The 21,570-nt window shown below is 36.4% G+C and overlaps 1 protein-coding gene across 2 annotated transcripts in view; it reads left to right on the top strand.

Moving 5' to 3' along the window:
- The window catches only part of AGTR2 (angiotensin II receptor type 2), a 104,375-nt gene extending 83,415 nt beyond the window's left edge, over positions 1-20,960 (top strand). Inside the window, exons 1-3 of one of the 2 annotated variants that reach the window (XM_037512043.2) lie at positions 16,663-16,819; positions 16,973-17,034; positions 18,244-20,960. In XM_037512043.2, the coding sequence (XP_037367940.1) occupies positions 18,280-19,368 (1,089 nt within the window). In that variant the 5' untranslated portion in view covers positions 16,663-16,819; positions 16,973-17,034; positions 18,244-18,279 and the 3' untranslated portion in view covers positions 19,369-20,960. Of the gene's footprint in view, positions 1-16,662; positions 16,820-16,972; positions 17,035-18,243 lie in introns of those variants that run through there. The other variant, XM_037512044.2, reaches the window with a different exon arrangement.
- Positions 20,961-21,570: the final 610 nt, after the last annotated feature.

Here is a 21,570-nt window from a genome sequence, read left to right as displayed (position 1 = left end):
GTGAAAACTTTCAAGCTCTCTACATGCTAGACCAGAAACCAGAGGTATCAATACCATGTATATGTTAACAATTGTCTTGGAAATTTTTTCATATTCCAACACATAACACTTCTTTGTTCTCTTTAACAGTTGCATAACATTCCACTATATGAATATCTTGTTTAACATTCCCCTCTATGGTATTTATTTGAAGAAAATAAAAACACTAACAAAAAACTGTCTGAACCCCCATGTTTATTGCAACATAATTATAATAAACAAATTTTGGGAAAAATCTAACTATTAATGGATGAATAGACAAAGCAAATATGATACATACACAGTGATATATTATTCTGTCATAAAAAGAATGAATCTTAACACTTCTATATAAATGAATACTTAGGCTTTTCAATTTTTTGTTATAAACAAGCTGTAATGAATATCTTTATAAATACTTCTTTACACATATATGCAAAGAGATCCGTAGGATAGGTTTGTTGCTACAAGGAAGAAGACATAATTGCTAAATCTTCCTCTATAGAAATTGTACCAATTTAGATTTTCACAACAATATGTGTGAGTGTGTGATTCTGTATATTTTACCAATGTCGTATATTATCAAACATTTAAAGAATCTTAAGCAGTATTGTTGAGAAATGGTACCTCAGTAGAGTTTTGACTTGTCATTTTCAAATATTGAGTGAGTTTGACCATTTTTACATTTGCTTAATTGTCATGTATTTTTATTCTGTTGCGTGAATTTCCTATGTCTTTCCCCAATGCCAATGTTTCTATTGGTTGGTCATTTTCTTCTTGATTTATCTAAGCTCTTTATGTATTAAGGAAATGAGACCTTTGTTGTGTATGTGGCATATATCCATTTTCCCAGTGTGTAATTTTCTTTTGACTTTTTAATAGTATTTTTTCACTATATAGAATTCAAAAAATATTTAGGTGGCAAAATTTGTTTTCCATTTCATGGCTTCTGGATTTTGTGTTATGCTTAGAAAGACATTTCCTTACTATTTTAATTGTTTAACTTTTTATTTTTAATTTTTTGAATCATCTGGAATTGTTTTGTTTTAAATTGAGAATTAGGGATCCAACTTGATTTAGTCTTATTTTTTCAGGTGGTTAACCAGTACACAAAATTTTAGGTTATACTATTTTAAACCAAGATTCATATATTTTCTTACTTCTACATAGCTTTTCTGTAATCACATTTTATTATGTCATGATTGTAATAGTAATATCATTCTGAAAAACTTAGTAGTTTCCAATTTTTATTATTTTTTATTTATTTTATTTATTTATTTATTTTTAAAGATTTATTTTTATTTATTTATACAAGCACTGGGTACAGTCAGAAGCACGAGAGGGTGAGAGAATTCACCAGAGCCAGAGCAGAGAGTAGAACAGGCAGAAGGACCGAAGTACACTGCTGAGGGGAGCAGTGGGCGGCAGGAGAGGTCTGCGCGCCATGTGGGACCCTCCTCCGGTGGCCGGGGAGCAGCCGGGGATTGAACCGGCGATGCAGAAGCTGCAGGCAGCTTTGCAACCCAGAGCTCAACCGCTGCGCCACTGGGGAGGCCCCCAGTTTCCAATTTTTTAATTATATATTATGCTACCATGGCCTTCTTCATGTATATTGCCTGGTTCCTGATGAGTGATTTCTCCAGGAGACATTATTGAAAGTGGAATAATTGAGTTTTGCTAAGCATAATCAAACTCTTTTCCCAAAGTATGGCAGTTTTTTTTTTTTTTTTTTTTTTTTTTTTTTTTATAGAGGCATGTTTTTATTTATTTATTTATTATATTTGTTTGTTTTGTTTATACATGCACTGGGTACAGTCAGAAGCGCGGGAGGGTGAGAGAATTCACCAGAGCCAGAGCGGGAGCAGAGCAGGCAGAAGGACTGAAGTACACTGCTGAGGGGAGCAGCGGGTGGCAGGAGAGGTCTGCGCACCATGTGGGATCCTCCTCCGGTGGCCGGGGAGCAGCCGGGGATCGAACCGCGCCGCAGAGCCGCGGGCAGCTTCGCAACCCAGCGCTCAACCGCTGCGCCACCGGGGAGGCCCAGTATGGCAGTTTTTAATCCCAGAATAGATGAATAAAATATCATCAGTTTGATGTGCTTTTTTATTATTATATTAAACTGAAGATTCAAACTTGCTTTAATTGACATTTATTAGGAACTAGGAACAGTTTATCTCACATTCATTTATTCTTTTTGTTCAGTGGAAAGACCACGGGCTTTGGCGACAAACACATCTGATTTTAAATTTGAGCTCTCATACTTCCCAGCTGAAAATATCTCATGAGTGAGGGTTTTTTGGATAGTCATACATGTGATATATACAGTACTTAATTTGGGTTCTGATTCATGAATGACATCTATTGTTACTATTTCTCATTGTGTGAATAGTTTATCATATTTTAAGTAAAAAATTCCACTGTGCTAAAATACTAAAGAGGCTAGATGAACACTAGAGAAAGGGTGAGAGAATTAGCCATGAGACCTTGACCAAATCACTCAACTGCTCCTAGTGTTAATTTCCATGTAAAGATTGAGATAATTTCTATCTTGTTCACTTTGTTTTTATGAAGATTAACTAAGATAATAGATGTGACAAAACTTGAAAACTATTAATGAGTTATTACTAATGCTTATATGATGAGGAAAAGTAGATGCTCAATATCTTTATGGCTAAGACTGTCATCTAAAATCTACTATCTTGTTTCCTAACATTCTGAATTCTGAGATCTTATCAATGTAGACTATGGTTCCCTTACAGAACTTTCCAGGTCAGCAGTGATTTAAAGGAAGGAGGAAGCAAACTTTTTCTTTTGACAAAGGTTATTCCTAGAGAAAAGATACATATATAATACAATTTAGTATACTTACAGGAGATTAAAATTTGCATATATTTATGGAGAATAGCTCATAGGCTAAAATAGTCTCAAGGGAAATCTCTAATCCCTGGAACTTTGGAAGTCAGGATCACAGAAACCTTTGATGTCTTAGAGCAAGAGAATGGAAGAAGTATGGTAATGACTCATCATCATAGTAATATATCAATAAAGGAATTTTGATAGAGTTGAAATGAACCAAGATGACAGAGAATGGTAATCAAGAATGCCATTTTTTAATTTTATTTTTTAAGAATGCCATTTCTTGAGATAAGCAGACTTGAATGCCAATCTCGTGTTTGTCACTTACCAGGTGAGTGACATTGGTCATAGTGTTCTAGTTTCCTGTAAAGTGGAGCTCTAATAGTTTCTGCCTCAAAGTGTTGTTACGAGGTTTAAATACAATGGTGCTAGTGATGTGCTTACTTAGTATAGTTTATAAAACATAGTAAGTACTAAGGAAATGGTAGTTATTACTAACAGTTATTAGCAGTAGTATTAATATCTTAATTAACCAAATCAAAACATTTCCATGTGTTTGTATGATAACAGGAACCGTGACAGTTACCTCCTTTATTGAGTAACACTGTGCCCTGGGCAATATTATTTAGAAGGAACCTCATAAATGCAAAGTCTAAGGACTTTAACTGGTAGAACTGGATTACTCTAGAGAGAAAAATGGTTTCTCTCAAACTTCACAGAGGTACCTTCACATAGGTAGAACATTCAGAAAGAATGAAATTGACATTTGTTTAGAAATATGCCAAGTTTGAGGTAATTAAGAAAAATTTGAAGAGATTTGAGAGGGTCTGTTAAAGAAATGAAAAATCAAAAGTTATTTCTGGTCAATTGTGTTTGCAGAATAAATCCAGATTCAAACAAAAATCAACTTATTTCCACAGGTCAACACTACTTTCCTATAGATTGCAGGTTAATAGTATTAAACGGCAGACATTTTTAGGAAGTGACAGTAAGTAGTTCATTAACCTAACGAGTCTTTCCTTTAAACAAAACAACACATTCTGTACGTGCCATGACCTCGGGTATTTCCAAATTCTCCTTTTTATGATGAAGTTTTAGTCACGTTTGAGGTAAGGAGCATAGATTGTGCACTTTGACACCAAACATTCTAACAAGTCTGCATAGTTCTAATTTCTTCATACCCATCCATCCTGCCCACTGTTGTCAGATCATTTCTTTTGAAAATAAAAGGACCTGCTTGTGCTCATTTTCTGTCTAGAACTTCCCATTATCAGTAGATTAATCTAAACTCTATTTTCAGGTTACAATTGTCCTTATAATAATGCTTTGATATGTATTTTCCAGCTTTATTATTGTTTACTCCTACTTTACCTAACTCCTTCAAACACCACTCCTGACATAGATCTCATTTTTGCATTTAGTGTGCTTCCAAATCTAGTTAGAAGCTCATTAAAAACTGTAGACATTTAAGTTCATTAAAAATGAACTACAGGCACTATACCTGAGGGGAGAAATCAAATGCTGTCCAAAAATGAATAACGATGTAAGAAATAAAAAAGGGTTTTAAAAATAAACATTAAAAAATACAGAAAAGGGCCTCCCCTGGTGGCACAGTGGTTGAGCGCTGGGCTGCGAAGCTGCCCGCAGCCTCTGCAGCGCGGGTTCAATCCCCAGGCACCAGCGAGGGTACCACATGGTGCGCAGACCTCTCCTGCCACGCCTGCTGCTCCCCTCAGCATTTCATCAGTCTGCCTGTTCTCCTCCCCGCTCTGGCTCTGGTAAATCCTCTCACCCTCCCGCGCTTCTGACTGTACCCAGTGCTTGAATAAATAAATAAATAAATTTAAAAATAAAAAATACAGAAAAGTTGGGAAAAAAAAAAAAACACATTTCTTGAAGTCAGGCAGTTGCCCCCAGGAATTGGAGTTTTTAACAAGCAAAGCAGTTGATAATCAGATCTCAGTTTGAGTGGCCCACACCTTTGCCCATTAAATATCGTCTGACTCCTTCAAAAGTCTAACCCATTTTGTACCCCCCCCAATTTTTCATTCTCCTATTTAATTTCCTTTCCTCCTTTTTTTCTGCCTGACTGACCTTCTACCAATCTTTTATGACTAGGCTGAAAGTTCTACTTTGAAACATTTTCCCAAACAGTATTCCTTCCACACTTTGTATGCATGTTGAATACTGGTATTTGTATTAATCTCCTTGAATCGATTTAAACTTTCTACTAAACGGAGACCTTGGTCATTTTTGTATCGCACTCTAGTGTTTGGCACAGTGTCTAAGGTCTAAAATTAGATGCCCCCGAAATGCTTTTTTTTAAATGAATGAATAAGTGAGTTGAATCAAAGGCCTTGGCTTTAATATTCAATATCAGATGAAAAAGATAGATATTGAAGTTTAGTAATTATTTGATTAGATTTTGTTCGAGAGCACAGATATTAAGCAACTTTCTTCACTTAATAAGAACAATTAGGAATTTTGAAAAACAGTTCATAATATAAAGTTTTATTTCTTTTATTAGTCATTGAATACTTAAAATCCAGTTTTAAAATTTACTTGCTATAATATAAGAGTTCTGAAATAGAGCTTCAACTTGCATTTAAATTATATGCCTTTAAATAGACTTTAAAATGTTAATATATCAAAGCCTAGTGATAACAAGTCCTTGCCATAACAGGTGCTATTATTTTTTATTTTTTTAAGATTTATTTATTTATGCATACAAGAACTGGGGTGTAGGCCCCAGGTGAGGGGTGAGATGATTCACCAGAGACAGAGTGGGGAACAGAACAGGCAGATCTACTGAAATACACTGCTGAGGGGAGCATGGGTAAGACAGGAGAGGTCTGCTCTGCCATGTGGGTTAGCTCCCTGTCTGGGGATCGAACTCATGCCACAAGAGCTTGATAGTGCTGAGACTTTAACTCCTGCGCCACCCAGGGAGGCCCACAGGTGCCATTATTTTAAACCTACCTACAACAACAACAATGAAAACAAATACAAAATTTTTAGATCCATATCAGTCTCAAAAACCCTATTTTGGGATACATTTGTGAATGGAAAGTTGTCAGAAATAGCTTTCCATCTTGTTCTTTGCTTCAAACTAATGAAAATATTTCCAACTAAAGGACATTTTGGTTTAAGTGATAGTCATTCCAAATATTTATTGAACTTCTTCTTTATGTCAGATTTGGCTGTAGAGCCAAAGGATGTATCAGTGAACCAAAGAGGCAGATTTCCTGTTTGTAGAGATTACTTGCTAGTATAAGAAGAAAATCAGTTAACAAAATGTGATTATATATGTGTGTGTTTCTTTCTGTGTGTGAGTGTGTCTATACTAGGTCAGATAATGATAATGGCCATGATGTAAGATAAAGCAGGGCATGGGTAGCATTTTGTTAGGGAGGGATGGAAACCTTTTTTATTAAGATGATATTTGAGCAGAGATCTGAAAGGTATGAGAGTAGATCGTGAAGCTATCAGGGGAAAGAGATTTCCCCTTAATGGGGATAACATCTGTACAGTCTTGAGGCAGAGTGTGCTGGGGTCAAGGAGGCATACCAAGTATGCCAGCATGGCCCTAGTGGAGTCAGCCTGAAAATGGAGTTAGAAGCTAAAGTCCCAGAAGTAGTAGCGGTGGTCATGTGTGTATGTGTTGAGAAGATGCAGAGTACATCATGTAAGGACTGATAGACCATGTTAACAGAGGAGAAGCCATTAAGGATTTTTGAGCAAGGGAGTCATATGATCTGACATTTGCTTTATATTGTCTACATAAGCAGTGTCTTTCATTCTAAATTCTTCATTAGTCACTTTTTTTTCATAAGTCTTCATTAAGCCATGCTTTAATTTTTTACTTTGTTTAGATGTCAAAGCACATGATAGAATATCTTGGGCAGTTTTGCATAATAATTAATAATGATTATACTTAATAATAGTTATTTTTAATTTTAAGCATCATAATAAGAACAACAATAGCAGCAAAAAAGCAAAAATATGCATAAATACTACCACTTACTTGGCACCTGCTATGTACACTACATGTTGTTTCACACAATTCTCATAACTACCTGTGAAGAAGTACTGTTATTCTCCTTATTTTACATCTGTTGAAAATTGAATTGAATCACTTGATCTCCAGAAAATATTTTTTTATGTTGCCTTGTATTTTAGGCAAAATTACATTTATCTTGTATAGGTAGAAATCAACAGTATAGAATAATGAAGGGCATGACTGAGTTATATAGTTGACTTGCTTTTGAGTTGTTTATCATAACAGTGTTTTAATCAAAATGACAAATATTAATTTAATAGAGTATATTTCAGGCATTTAGCTAGATGTTTTATATGCATTATTTCACTTAATCCTTACAGTAGCTCAGAGAAGGAAATTGAAACTCAGAAATGTGAAGTAACTTATGCAAGGTCACACAGTTAGTAAATAGTGGAACAGAGACAAAACTTCCATCCATCTGACTCTAGGAGTTACGTCTTTAACTACTGTGCTATGTGGCTAAATGTGGGTGAAAATAGATTGATGCGTTAAAAATCCTTTATTTGCTGTAATGTATTAAAGTGTATTTGCTGTAATATTTTTCAAATGCCTCTTTCTCCATTTTATTTTTAACCTGTGAACATTTGAAAGCTTACACCCATTTGGACTGGTATAACCTAAGTCCTAATCAACCTGTAGTACAACTGTGCTGTTCCTTCTAGGTCAGCCTCTGTGAGAATCAGTCACATTATTGCCTTGGTAAGTCCATGTGATCCACAGGCTGTTTATCTAATCATTTGAACTGTCTGGTCCTTGAGACCAGTCATAGCCATGGTGTACCTATCACTTTGAAAATGTAACATGGAAAGATACATTTGTCATTTCAGTCTGTTCAACACAAGTTATAAAAATAGTAACAAGGACAAAATGCAAGATGGATTGCTGAATGAGAAATGAGATGGAAGGAGAGAAAGGGCAAGGAGATGGAAGGGTTGGGGGGAGAGAGAGAGAGAGGGAAGAAGGGAGGGAGGGAGGGAGGGAGGGAAGGAGGCAGGGAGAGAAAGAGAGAGGGAGAGAATTTCTCCTAGTGACAAATTTGCCATCTATTAATAACATCAGCCTCCTAATAGCTACCAGCCTACTGTGGATTCTGAAAGATACTGCTTTCACCCCTGTCCTAGTAGAAAATACTCTTGAGCATGCGTAAATCTCATTTTTCCCCCTCATTCATCTCCTTGTCCTAACAACTACTCCTAAGGCTTTCTCATATTCAAAAAGTCAAAAAAAAAAAAAGAAATTATTATGATAAGTTTATTCCTTGAAATAAGTTAGAGTGGAAGCTCCAGGAAGCCAGGGGGCAAGTTTTATTTGTCTCTGTATTTCCAGTACTTTGAGCAAGACTTGGTACATGGTAGGCCTTGAGAATATGTTTGTTGAAAGAATCAATGCCTGAATAAAGTTCAGGTCATATAGATGGTGTGGATAATATCAACATTATCATACGTCAGCTCACAGAAAGCAGGTATTGCTTTTTTAAATAACAAATTTGGATCTTCCTCACCTGTCTCCTCTACTGTCCTCTGCTGCCTAGAGTTTGCTGACTTACACAGTGGGAAGGCATAATTAGGTATGTCAAATGGATGCTTAGTGGAGCCACATTTCTCTTTGATTCTTTTATTCATCCTGAATCTTTCATAGGAATGTCTGCAGGGTCTGGAACTTTACAGAGTATTTGGCAGAATTTCAAGGGAAAAATAGAAATATTTGGAAATTTACAATCTGATAAAAATAAATTTATTTCAAAAGTATAGGACAAGTTATGCATGCATTTTTCTCTTATTTCATATATTATTTCAGTCTTAGATTTCTTTTAAAAGTTTCCCCAGTATTCTGAGGAGAATTGTACAGAATTGAAGAGAATTAAAATATATAAACAAAGACTTGACCTGCTGCAATTCAAGTTCCTTTGACCTTATTGATAAATCTTACTTTGGGGCATTTACCTTTGAGTCAAGAGTCAGTAGAAAGAAATCTGCTTTTTTGCATTTTACCATGAGATTTGGTCTAAGTACATCATATTTACTAATTATTCTCGTTTGCTGAGCTATCCTACTAATCTTTTTAAAATATTTTTCTTATTGACTTTAACCCAGAGATTCCCAGACTGCTTAAAAGTCCTTCTGGAATGAGGAAAATTAATTCATCTTGTGCCCCATACTTAGCCTAATACGTAGTGGAAATAATGGCTGGGGGTTGAGCCACAGCGGTATAATTTACTGGTTGTTTGACCTTGGGCAAGTTACTTAGTCTCTTTGTGCTTCAGCCCCCTAATTTCTCCTCATTCGTAAAATGAGAATGATAGCTGTCCTTCAGGATTCATTGGAAGTGTCTGTGATATGAGTGTCCACTGCCCAGTACAGTGCCCGGTACCCTCTCCTGCATTCTGTTCACTTTCTTTAATGTCAGCACCTCCCTAACAACCCCTGGGGACTTCATGTCTGAGGAAATGAAAAGTGGCTCCTCTTCACAAAAAGGTCGGGGACCTTCAGATGGAATCAACCCTAGAGGTTATTTACATGACATTTATTTTTTTGCTTGAATGCCAAAGAAGCCTTTGGGAGTTTAGTACAAATGACTCCACAAGAATGTATACAGTTAAGGGAACGTAGACTTAAATTAATAGTACTAAATGTTCACTGAATGAATGTTTAGTTTATTGCAATCTGTGCGGTCACAGATTCATGCCATTGAAAATAACTAAAGCACAATAAAATAGTAATGCAATGTTATTCTTAAAGTTCATTCATTTATGTATTGATTTGTTATAGACAATGTCTTTTGGAATTTTGAGGCTGCAGCTCATTTTTAAAGCTTAAAATAAAAGGAGACTAGAGGCATCAGAGTTGGTGGGATGAGGAGCTACTGCTGAGGGGTATCAGTTTCTTTTAGAGGTGATGAAAATGTCCTGGATTATATAGTGATAATACTTCTACAAGTTTGTGAGTGTGCTAAAAGCCACTGAATTGTGCATTTTGAATGACTAAATTTTATAGTAGGTGTGTAGTATACCTCAATTTAAAAAATAAATAAAATAGCAATAATAGAAAAAAAGACCAATATAAAACAAATGTGTTAATGCTATAATAATATGCAATAACATAACTGTAAGGAAGTGTATCAATTTCTAGGTATCTGAACATGAATTATTTTCTTTGGGGATACATGACAAATTATATACAATAAAAAGTCTGCTTTTAATTATAGATTTTACAAATCCATATTGAACACCATGAGTCCAAATACCTGTGGGATAGATATCTAAAAGCTGAAGCAGTTTCAGAATTGGGAAATGCTAAACCTCCTTGCCTATAATTTCCTTGGAGTAACAATCCCAGAATCTTTCCAGAATTCCACTCCAACACTTTGTCATCTTGTTCTGTCTTCTGATTGTAAACTGCTTTAGCTATCAAAAGGAAAACACACCCAAAACTGTACAACTTTTCATTGTTTTTCTATTCTGTGAGGGATAGAAAACAGAATCAAATAATCATTTGTTCTTGTTTTCTGGGAATTGATGCAGTTTTATCCCTTTCCTTCTCTTTGTTGCAGACATAGACAGTGAAGCGCTACTTCTCCCCAGCCTCATTCTCCAACTTTCAATTTGTCTAATTGCTCAGAGTTTGAATTTCGTCCAGGCTGTTTGGAACACGAACTTGACTATGACTTCATTGACAATAGTAATAGCTAAAATAATATGTGAATAGAATGAGGTAGCTACCAGAAGTTAGAATTTAGAGAGACCAAACTGATGGAGAGAATGATTTGGGGGACTCATCAATCTGACCTTTAGAGTAATAATATGTGCTATGAAATTTCTCAGGGCCATAGTAAAAAATGCTTCCAATGACCAGTTTCCCTGATCTGAGTGCAGAATTATCAAGTCAGATTTCCCCAATTTATTTTTTTTTAAGATTTATTTATTTATTTATACAAGCACTGGGTACAGTCAGAAGCGCCGGAGGGTGAGAGAATTCACCAGAGCCAGAGCGGGGAGCAGAACAGGTAGAAGGACCAAAGTACACTGCTGAGGGGAGCAGCAGGCGGCAGGAGAGGTCTGCGCGCCATGTGGGACCCTCCTCCGGTGGTCAGGGAGCAGCCGGGAATTGAACCAGCACTGCAGAGGCTGCGGGCAGCTTCGCAACCCAGCGCTCAACCCAGCTGCACCACCGGGGAGGCCCCATACTTCCCCAATTTATTGATATTGGGAAGGAGATGGGGAGGGTGCTTTAGATAAGGAACACAAATTTTATGGTCATTAAAAAGTAGTATAGTTTTTTGAGAGTTTTGTTGTTTTAAGTCCATCCCTGAGAGCCTAGATAACCTGAGAGTGTTCTGTTTCTGGACCAAAAGGCTGAGGACCAAACTCTAGATTTTATGATTTATTGATCTATTATCCTGGAGGTGATCCAACTTTGATGACATCTCTCTCCAAACATTCTCATTACTTAATAGTGATGTTTAAATATTGCTAAGATATCTGGCTGGTTTGGTCAATTTAATTAATTGGCCACTTTAGACAATATAATCAGGCTAACTATAGGAGAGGAAAAATTTCCTCTATTCTCTCAGGTTCAGTGGCCAGGGCAATGAAATGAACTGACTAAAGACAAAGTAGAGAAAAACAAGATTTTAACACATGCATCATGCAGGCATGTGGGAGAACTCAGTAATGAATAACTGCAAGGGGTAGTCAGAACCTGAGTTTGTATTGCTTCTGAAAAGAAGAACAATAACTTTGTAGAGAAGTGACAAGACAAAGGAAAATGGGCTTAGCTTTTTAGAACAGGAAAGTAAATACTTAAGGGAAACTAATAAAAGGTAAAAGGATTATTTGGTAAAGTTTGTTAATGTAGATTCCTCTTGGTTCTCTCCTGGTCATTAACACTTCTCTCCTTCCTGGTGAAGGAAAGGGAGACATGTTGACAAATTTACATCTTGCTTTTAGCAAAAAGGGGCACGCAGAGGGCTTTTCTTATATCTGCGTTTCCTCAATTATCTTTAGCTCAAAATAGTCCTTATGCCAAAGTGGTGTATCTGATACTCTATGTAATTAATTTAGTCCGTTGTGTAGGGGGAAATGTCAGATTGGTTAACTGAAACTTTGAATGTAAACCAAAAATGCAAGCAATTTTCATTTTTTTTTGTTTTGTTTTTCTACCAGTTGGGTTACATAGCTTTTGAGATGCTATTTGGTAGAACTAGGATACCTTCTATGAGATCCTGGTCTGAACTTGATGCACAGGCCTGCAGATGCCTTTGGGGCAAAGGGAAATTGGAACTCTTCCTTCTCCTTAAGTTCCTGGGACCAGATTCAGCTGGAAACTGCTGGTTTCAGGAATGTACTGAGTCAGTCCGCCACTTATTTCGCTACATGGATTCCACCTAGTTAACTGATTTAATGGTCTTCTCAGTGACGTGATGCCTAGGCAGACAGTTAATTTGCTACAAATAATCATGCCTATAGGAAATTTTACTGAATTTTTAGTTTGGCTTATACAAAATGATCAATCTGATTGTTAGCTCTGATTAGAGGATCTTTTTTTTTTTTCTCATTTGCTTTCATCCTGACATGTCTGTTCTCATTATTTTGGAATATAAAGAGAGGCACAAAAAAGAACTGCAAGGATGTACCAATAATTGGCAATCTTCTTAACTCCCTTCTTTCAGGGATGCCAGCTTTGGAAAAGTTCAGTAGCAATTATAGTAAGGCTTCCCTCTGGATAAGTGAACTGAAGAAAAATTGATATATGTCCGTATTGGTATATAAGTGGTATTGTTAGGGGGAAAAGGATGTCCCAAAGCTATTTCCATATAGGCTTTGTGGACTCCACACCCACCCCAGGTCAAAGCCAAAGACACTGGGAACTCCAAATCCCATCCCCACCAAAGGGAAGGTGGCTGGGACCTGAGGGTGGGGTTAAGCAGCCAGGTGGATAGAAAAGGCAGACACGTGGGCTTTGGGGGACCCCATTTTGGGCTCTCCACCAGCTCGCAGCGTCTGGCCAGCTCTGAGAGTGACTTTGGGTTTCCAGGTCGTCGGATCGGGTAGGACGCATTAAAGACTTTATTTCCCTATTTTCTCCCTGAGTTGTACATTTTCCTCATTTCCTTTTCCCTTTTAAATAAACCTTTTATTAACCTTTTTGTGTGTGTCTGTAGTAGAGTATTCATAAGTCCCTTTAAAGCGCGCGGGTGAGGACCCACAGCCAGGGACCCGTTTAATATCGGGGTTGCTCTATAACAGTATGTGAGTGCATATGTTGAATTTGGGAGAAATGGAAATGACACTGGTCTGGATAGAAACTCAGAGAAGTGGCTGGGTTCCATTTTTCTGAAAAGAATGGAAGCTAACAAACAACAAAGAGGACCCATAAATATTTAACCCTGCCTCTGTAATCCTCATCTTTGTAAGCAGGGTTTGTATATGGGGACTTTTGCATCTGTGTAATTCCTTTGCTCCTTCAACAACTCACCTGTGTGGGGGGAATAGAGTGGGGGTGGTGTTGACAGCATATGATTTTCTTTTGAATCCTACCTTACATCCTTCTCACTGAGGAGAAATTCCTGTCAATAACATCTTTTTAGTTTTTTACTTTGTTTCGTTAAATTTTACTCTTAAGTGAGCTCACAATAAATAATAGGTGTTTGCTAGAAAAAATTAATGTAATGTAATTTACCATTCTGCTAGGCACTCTGCACTTGTCCTGTAAAGCTGCATAATTTATTCAAATGACCTGAGGCTTTTAAAATCAATCTTCTAGCAGGAAAATAACCCCCTGCCTCCAGGAGAGTGGATTTTTTTGTATTGTACTGCTTCCCATGACTGACATTTATTTGACTCTGAAGCGTATTTACATTGTTGACTTAACTTGGAGTTCTGTGCTGAACCAATAATGTGCTGTATTTCTTTCTTTAAGTAATGTCAAAATTATTTTTTTTTTGCTTTTCCCCCTTAATTTCCTATAGTTACAATTTCTTTCTTTGACTTGTGAAAATTATACTCCTAAAATTATGAAGAAACAGAGTAAGTGCCCTTTTAATCTTCTGGGAAATGTGTGCCTCTTTAAACTTTGTTTACGTCAGAACTTACTGTAATGAAGGACAAAAGCTCTCGACAAGGTCCCCTGCTCCTCCAGGGTGTTCAAGCCCAGGTCTCCCAGAGGCGACCCTGCTGCTTGTTCTCAAAAGTTTATAGCTCACCTCCTGGCTGTTTCTTTGCAAGGGGCATGAGAGGGGGCTAGAAATAGAGCAGGGTGGGAATCTGACCCATCGTGACCACTCGGGAGGCTCTGGCCTGGAAAATTCCCCTGTATGTGGAAAAAACAAACATTTGAAATGGAGGCAGAAAGGAGGGTTAAAGAGTGAAACCAGTTCCCATTTCACCTCTTCTGCTGATAACCATATGTGACCACTCAGTTGTTTCCCAAACATCAGTTTTCCATCATTTGGACAGTGCCTCAACCTGAATCTGTCCAGAGCATAGGAAGAAAACATTTGGTGATTTACTAGAACAGTCTGTACGTATATTAGGAGCATTTTCTCCATGTTCAAGCCAGTCTACCAAAAGAAACACTTGAAAGGGTGTTGTCCTAGCCTTTGAATCCTACTCTACTCGGTACTGAATACGGTATTAATGGAGAAATAGACAAATGTCAGATGGCATGTTTTTTTAATTTATTTTTTTACTAATTTTTAAAATTTTGTGTATTTTTTACATCTTTTTCATTTTTGTACAATGTTTGCATTTTCATCTTGGTTATAGTCCCCATACAATTCCCACCCACCCTTGTTTTGATCCTACTGCCTCCTCCCTCTCACCCCCGCCCTAGTGTGTCTCTGGTTTATAGTTGCTTGTTGATTTTGATTTTCACTTTATTTTAATCAGTCTTTCTCCTGGTCCCTTATTTACATTTTCTAAATTCCTGCTATGAGTGAGACCAGTCAGATGGCATGTTTTGTCTTATGTCATTTGTAATTCTGCCTTCTGCCACCCACCCTTGCTTCTTCATGAATCTCCTGCTGAACTCATTACTTTCGTCCATTCTCAGCTACTTCCTCAGAACCTACCCTCCTGTCCCTGCAGCCTGTAGAAAGGACAGGGACCCTCTAACTGCTGCCAGAAAAATGTGATCCATAGAAATGATTGGAATCCTTACACCCATCCAAGCATCCTAGGTTCTCTGGTTTTCTGTATTCACTTTGGTGAGTGCAGATAGCCTGTGTGACACAGGTGATCACACAGTTCGCCTACCTGTAGTCTCCATTTGGGGAGTACAATTTAGAAAAGTATTTTCTCCCACATAACAATCCTCCAAACCCTGTTTGCCTTTTTGAGTATTTTTGTAACAGTTTATGAATTGTCAGTAGTGCCTTTCTGTAAATGTTGCAAGTTTTCTTGATGTCAGGACAAGGGGTGAGATTAAAGGACCAGCAAGTACTCCCTCCTTGTGGTCTCTGAGATTAGATTGCTCCTTTTAATTTCAAATCTCATTTAATAGCTATGTGACCTTGCAAAAGTTATTTATTTAAACTCTGTGAGCCTTGGATTCCTGATTATAGAACAGGAGTAATATTAATAACCTATAATAACAACTACATGAGGTAGGCAGTTTTAAATGCTTTGAATATATTAGCTCATTTAATTTTCATGACTGGTTGATGTAGGTTATGTGGACATGTTAACACAACTTACTGTGACAGACCTTTCCCAGTGTATGTAAACATTGAGTCATTGTGTTATACACCTAAAACCAACATATTATATGTCAACTATACTGCCATAAAAAAGAATCTTCGTGATGTACGTAATTAACTTCATTCCCATTTCTTAGATGAGAAAACTGAGACATGGAAAAGGAAAGTAATTTGGCCAAGGTCATAGAATTAGTAAATGGTATTGAGCTTGTGAAGCCAGGGAGTTGTATCCCAGAGGCCTTGTATATGTCAGTAAGTTAATATTGCCTCTCTAGTAAATTATTGAATATAAAACATTTAACACAGTGTTTGGCACAAAACCTTAATTGTCAGCTGGTATTATCATCTACTATAACTTGTTCTTCTCTTTTCTACTTTTGTCACTCTTGCTTCAAGTAGACTGATTGTGTCAAGTTGGTCTTCGCTGCCCCCACAGGAAAGAAAACTACAGTGATGCTGCCTGTGGTAGCTGCCTTGTCTCTCACTTCGTGTGCTTTGTATTTAGACAGAGACTATTGAAAGGAGAAGTAAATATCAATACCTCTTTTCCAAGTCAATACCTCTTCTCCAAGACATGAAAGTTATATGTATTCTATCACCACCCCTCCAGCAACAAGCCAACAAAAATGGCTTAAAACGATAGAGAAATTTTAGAAATTACAGACCTCAGGTAAAGTTTCTACCATTCTTTAATAAACTGGGGTAAAAAATTCAGAAAGTCATGAAGGCTGCAAAAGATGTTGGTGGACAAAGACTCTGCTGCTAGGATAAATTCCCTAGTCTCAATTCCTTAACTTGTTTTAGAATGTCATTATCAGGAAAAAAGAAAGAGAAAATTCTGCAAATTATTATATTCTTCTTTTAAAGTAAGCCACTGACTTCAAAATTCTCTAACACATTTGTGGAAACTTCATTTTTTTGTTTGAGATTTATTTGAATGAGCTGTTATGATTGGAGACAGTGAGAATTTCAGATTAATGTTTTGCAGCCAAAAAAAAAAAAAAAAAAAAAAACCTCTGGAAAGCTGGCAAGTGTTCATAAGTCAGCCCTAGAATTATGTAGGTTGAAGGCTCCCAGTGGACAGACCGAACATATAAGAAGGAAACCAGAGATCTGGTGCTATTACGTCCCAGAGTCTAAGGGAACGAATAAGCACAGAATTAAAAGCATTCTTCAGCCTGATTTTTTAAGGTAGGTCTGCACAGTTTATATATACTCTATGTGGAAAGTAGAACATACATTAAATGAAAATATTTTTTATGGATGAACTTTCCCTTTTTCCTGTCTTTTAACACTGTATTTTGCAAAAACTCTTAAATTATTTAACTGCTGTTTCTCTTACAGGAGTGCACTTAGGAACTAGCCAAGCTGATTTATGATAACTAAGTTTTAAACTCCAACAACCAGTAAGTCTTCAAGTGGGTTTATTTTAGATTCTTTTATGTTATTTTGTTAAGTCAAGATTATGAGAGAATGAGCTGTAGATAAAAGTGATAGTTTTGCTGTTTGTTAGGAGATTCCTTGGTGTTTACTTTTATCATTGAGTAGTTTATTTATAGTATCTAAAGCAATAGTCTTTCCCTTCCTGTGTTTATCTTCAGCTAATTTTCTTTTGTTTTAAAATAATGCTGATAATTTTAAAAAGTATCACAAAAACTGGAATGTTAATTATAACATTTAAGAGCAATGTAGCAATGTTATACTTAGTTGTGTTAAATTGAAAATATAGCAAATGAAAAATGATAAAATTATATCATGATTAATCATTGATGTTCAATTCTTATTTCACTAAGTAATCAAACTATTTCTGCTTTATCCTAACTCAGATTTGGTTGTTTTTTCTCTTTCTTTTCTTAATTGAAGAAGTAACTGGATTTTCTTTTAATCGATGAAACTTAAATACCTAAATCTAAAAATAGTAGTCTATTAAAATGTGAACAGAGGGTTTTTAGAAGTATGCATGTATTTCAAAACTTCCTCTTAGTTATTTTATTATTGTGAGAACAATGGAGAGTAGAAACAATTATTTTTAATTAGTAAAAACCAATCGTAATCTCCCCTCCTAATATGATCCTTTTGCATATTCTCCATCAGTCTTTTGTACACTTATTTTTTCCATAGCTTATGTTACTTATACTTTCCATAGCTGTAATGATTTGTATATAATTAGTTGCTTGAATAAGGCATTTCTCTATGCAATAGCAAGCAGCAGTGTGAGTTCTGGAAAGTATACAGACTGAGATATGTGCTTAAGTGTTTTTGAAATATTAACTTTTCTTATTTCTGGATTCCTTCTTATTTGTTACACACATTTCCTATTCTGGCTAACCTTTTGAAATATTAATTTTCTTTAAACCTTTTGAAAATATGATAGAAGAGATGGTCAAAATGCAATTTTGTTCAGAGTTTTTAGTCCCTGATACTGCACTGTCTTAAATTCTTTGTACTTGTGAGAAAATTCTCTTTTCAAGAAGTGAAATCCATTCTTATTTCACAAAGCAAGGTCTGTTTCATAATATTTTCTATAATCAGCTACCTCTTTTGCTTTCAAGAGACTTAAAATATTAATGTCCTAACATTCTGTGTTCTGAGAGTTTCATTTTTTTCACCCACAGAAGACAGTAAGAATTAGGAGCTGCTGACATTTCAATATGAAGGGCAACTTCACCCTTGCCACCATCAGCAAAAACATTACCAGCAGTCTTCACTTTGGACTTGTGAACACCTCTGGCAACGAGTCGGCCTTTAACTGCTCACATAAGCCATCAGATAAGCATTTAGATGCAATTCCTGTTCTCTACTACATTATTTTTGTGATTGGATTTCTTGTCAATACTATTGTGGTTACACTGTTTTGTTGTCAAAAGGGTCCTAAAAAGGTTTCCAGCATTTATATCTTCAACTTGGCTGTGGCTGACTTACTGCTTCTGGCTACTCTTCCTCTCTGGGCAACCTATTATTCTTACAGATATGACTGGCTTTTTGGACCTGTGATGTGCAAAGTGTTTGGTTCTTTCTTGACCCTGAACATGTTTGCAAGCATTTTTTTTATCACCTGCATGAGTGTTGATAGGTACCAATCTGTCATCTACCCCTTTCTGTCTCAAAGAAGAAATCCCTGGCAAGCATCTTATATAGTCCCCCTTGTTTGGTGTATGGCTTGTCTGTCCTCATTGCCAACATTTTATTTCCGAGATGTCAGAACCATTGAATATTTGGGAGTGAATGCTTGCATTATGGCTTTCCCACCTGAGAAATATGCCCAATGGTCAGCTGGGATTGCCTTAATGAAAAATATCCTTGGTTTTATTATCCCTTTAATATTCATAGCAACGTGCTATTTTGGAATCAGAAAACACTTACTAAAGACCAATAGCTATGGGAAGAACAGAATAACTCGTGACCAAGTCCTGAAGATGGCAGCTGCTGTTGTTCTGGCGTTCATCATTTGTTGGCTTCCCTTCCATGTTCTGACCTTCCTGGATGCGCTGGCCTGGATGGGTGTCATTAATAGCTGTGAAGTTATAGCAGTCATTGACCTGGCACTTCCTTTTGCCATCCTCCTGGGATTCACCAACAGCTGCATTAATCCCTTTCTGTATTGTTTTGTTGGAAACCGGTTCCAACAGAAGCTCCGCCGTGTGTTTAGGGTTCCAATTACTTGGCTCCAAGGGAAGAGAGAGAGTGTGTCATGCCGAAAAAGCAGTTCCCTTAGAGAGATGGAGACCTTTGTGTCTTAAATGTGAGATGGGCATGCAGGTTATCAACATGGCTACGTGCCTTGAGATCTCCTTGAATTACCTTTTAATGGCTTTAGTAAAGTAATGTTTCCCTTAATGTAAACTTTTCTTACTCTTCTAGATTAGGGAAGCAAATGTAAGTACTTCCAAGAATTGTCTCCCCACCCCCTCTTTTCTTCATCTATTGGTACGAGACTGTCATAGGGAGACATACCCATAATTTAGAAGTAACTGGGGATTTATCTGAAATTATAATAGTAAATTGTGAATGATATTTTGGGGTTTCATCCTTGACAAATGATGGAGTTTTTTTTAAATCCACTTTTTATATCCACTTTTTATCAGGCTTTCCTCTTGAACCAAGGCCACTCTTTTAACTCATTGCATTACTTTCAAGGCATTATGCTAAGTGACACGAGCACTTCCAAATTAAGTATAATGCAATAGATTGGTACTGGATTATTCAGGCATGTGCCTTTTACTTTAAAAAATATTATATGTAATAATCCTTTTATATTTCACTTGAGCATAAGTTTATATTTGAGATATAGTTGCATATTGAATAAGGCTAGAAATAGAGTAGATCACATGTACTCCTAACTTCACTTTTTTTAATAGTTATATAAAAGTATAATAACCATATAGTCACATAGATTTGTAATTAAATGTGTTAGTGTTCACTAAACTAATAAACACATTTTCAAACTTTGTATTCATTTAAACTGTTGTTTGAAAATTTCTATGTTCTCTGATAGTTTTTTGAAAATAATAACTAAACACTGTGTATTGTTACAAAATGTAAAGGTCACTTTTTATATCCTTGACCTTTTGGATGTGGTGCTTTGATATATAAAAAGTTGACTTGACTTTTATTATTGATGCTTTGATTCTGGGTTGCTTCCCAAAAATATCTGGGTAGCTTCTTTAACTCTTTAACTTGTAATAAACCCTTAAGTGGCTTAGGAAAAAGTTAAACGAGAATGGAATTTTGATACCTAAGGAGAACAAAGACATTCAGCAATGACGAGTTTTGATATCATGCAAAAAAGCTACTTGTCAGCATAGTGCAACTTGGTTTTTAAAATATAGACCAAGGAAGTAATCTTAACCTCTGCCTAATGAATACTGTTTGTTTCAGAATTGTAAGATTCCCTGGAACTCTTTGAAGCCAATTGTGTCCTTACATCTCCTTCTCAACAGTACGAGGACTCCCAAATTAGTATGGTACCCAAGACTGAGTTACCTAGAGTTTACTTAGATTAGAGTACGAATCCTAATTTTAGAAGATAACGGATTTTAGCACTAGCCCCATATTATACCAGGTTATCTAGGAAAGTCTTAAGACCAGTGCTGACCTCTGAGGTGGAAATGAAATTTTGAAGTTTTGATATTACTGCCAAGTTCCAGGGCTATAGATGGAATAATTCTCTTCCTCCACTTTATGGGAAAGTTCTAATTTCATGTAATCTATTATTATCAATAAAAACGAATAGCTAAATGTATAACTATGACTTCACATTTTAAATAATTTTGTAAAGCATCTCATATAAATAAAATCTTCAGTTGGAAAATCATGTATGTTTACTTTTTAAATTTTAAGTACTTCCCAGTATGCGTTCTTATATCTGTATCTTCCTTACAATCCCCACAGATAGGTCTTAGTTTCAGGTCATATCATTCCTTATCTAGCTTCTCGCTGTATCTAATCTCCCTCAATTGAGTCCTCAGCCACAATTTCTTATTAATTATAACAGGATATTCCAGCTTTCTTATCATGGTCCATAAGACTGTGGGAGACCTATTGTGTCTCTGGCTTTTATTTCACTTTCTGTAATCCCCCTATTGCACTGCAAATCCAAACATCACAAAGCATACTGCTTTTTTTCAAGTTTGATTGCTCTTTCATGCTTCTTCAATGGTTCACATAACTCTGTCCTGCCCCAAACCCTTCCAACCATTCCCAACCCTAAGAACTCTCATTCAATCATGCCACCTATTTAGACTTTCAACATTCAGCTTCTGTCTATTCCTCTACCACAAGAATAGTTATATTAATTACAACATTACAGACCCATCCTCTCCTCCCTGTCCCCCCGCATTTCCTTAATGAAGAGAATTGTTTCTGTAGTTCTGGGGATTTTAAGCCTGACTCCATTTCCATGGAGCCAAGTACTGAGCCCTAAGTGGTTCCCTGAGGCTTCG

Source organism: Talpa occidentalis, unplaced genomic scaffold, assembly GCF_014898055.3.
Source record: "Talpa occidentalis isolate TD23 unplaced genomic scaffold, MPIMG_talOcc4v2.1 talOcc4.15, whole genome shotgun sequence".
Taxonomy (NCBI): domain Eukaryota; kingdom Metazoa; phylum Chordata; class Mammalia; order Eulipotyphla; family Talpidae; genus Talpa; species Talpa occidentalis.
The sequence above is the reverse complement of the archived record's forward strand: the minus strand, read 5'-3'. Positions and strand labels throughout refer to the sequence as shown.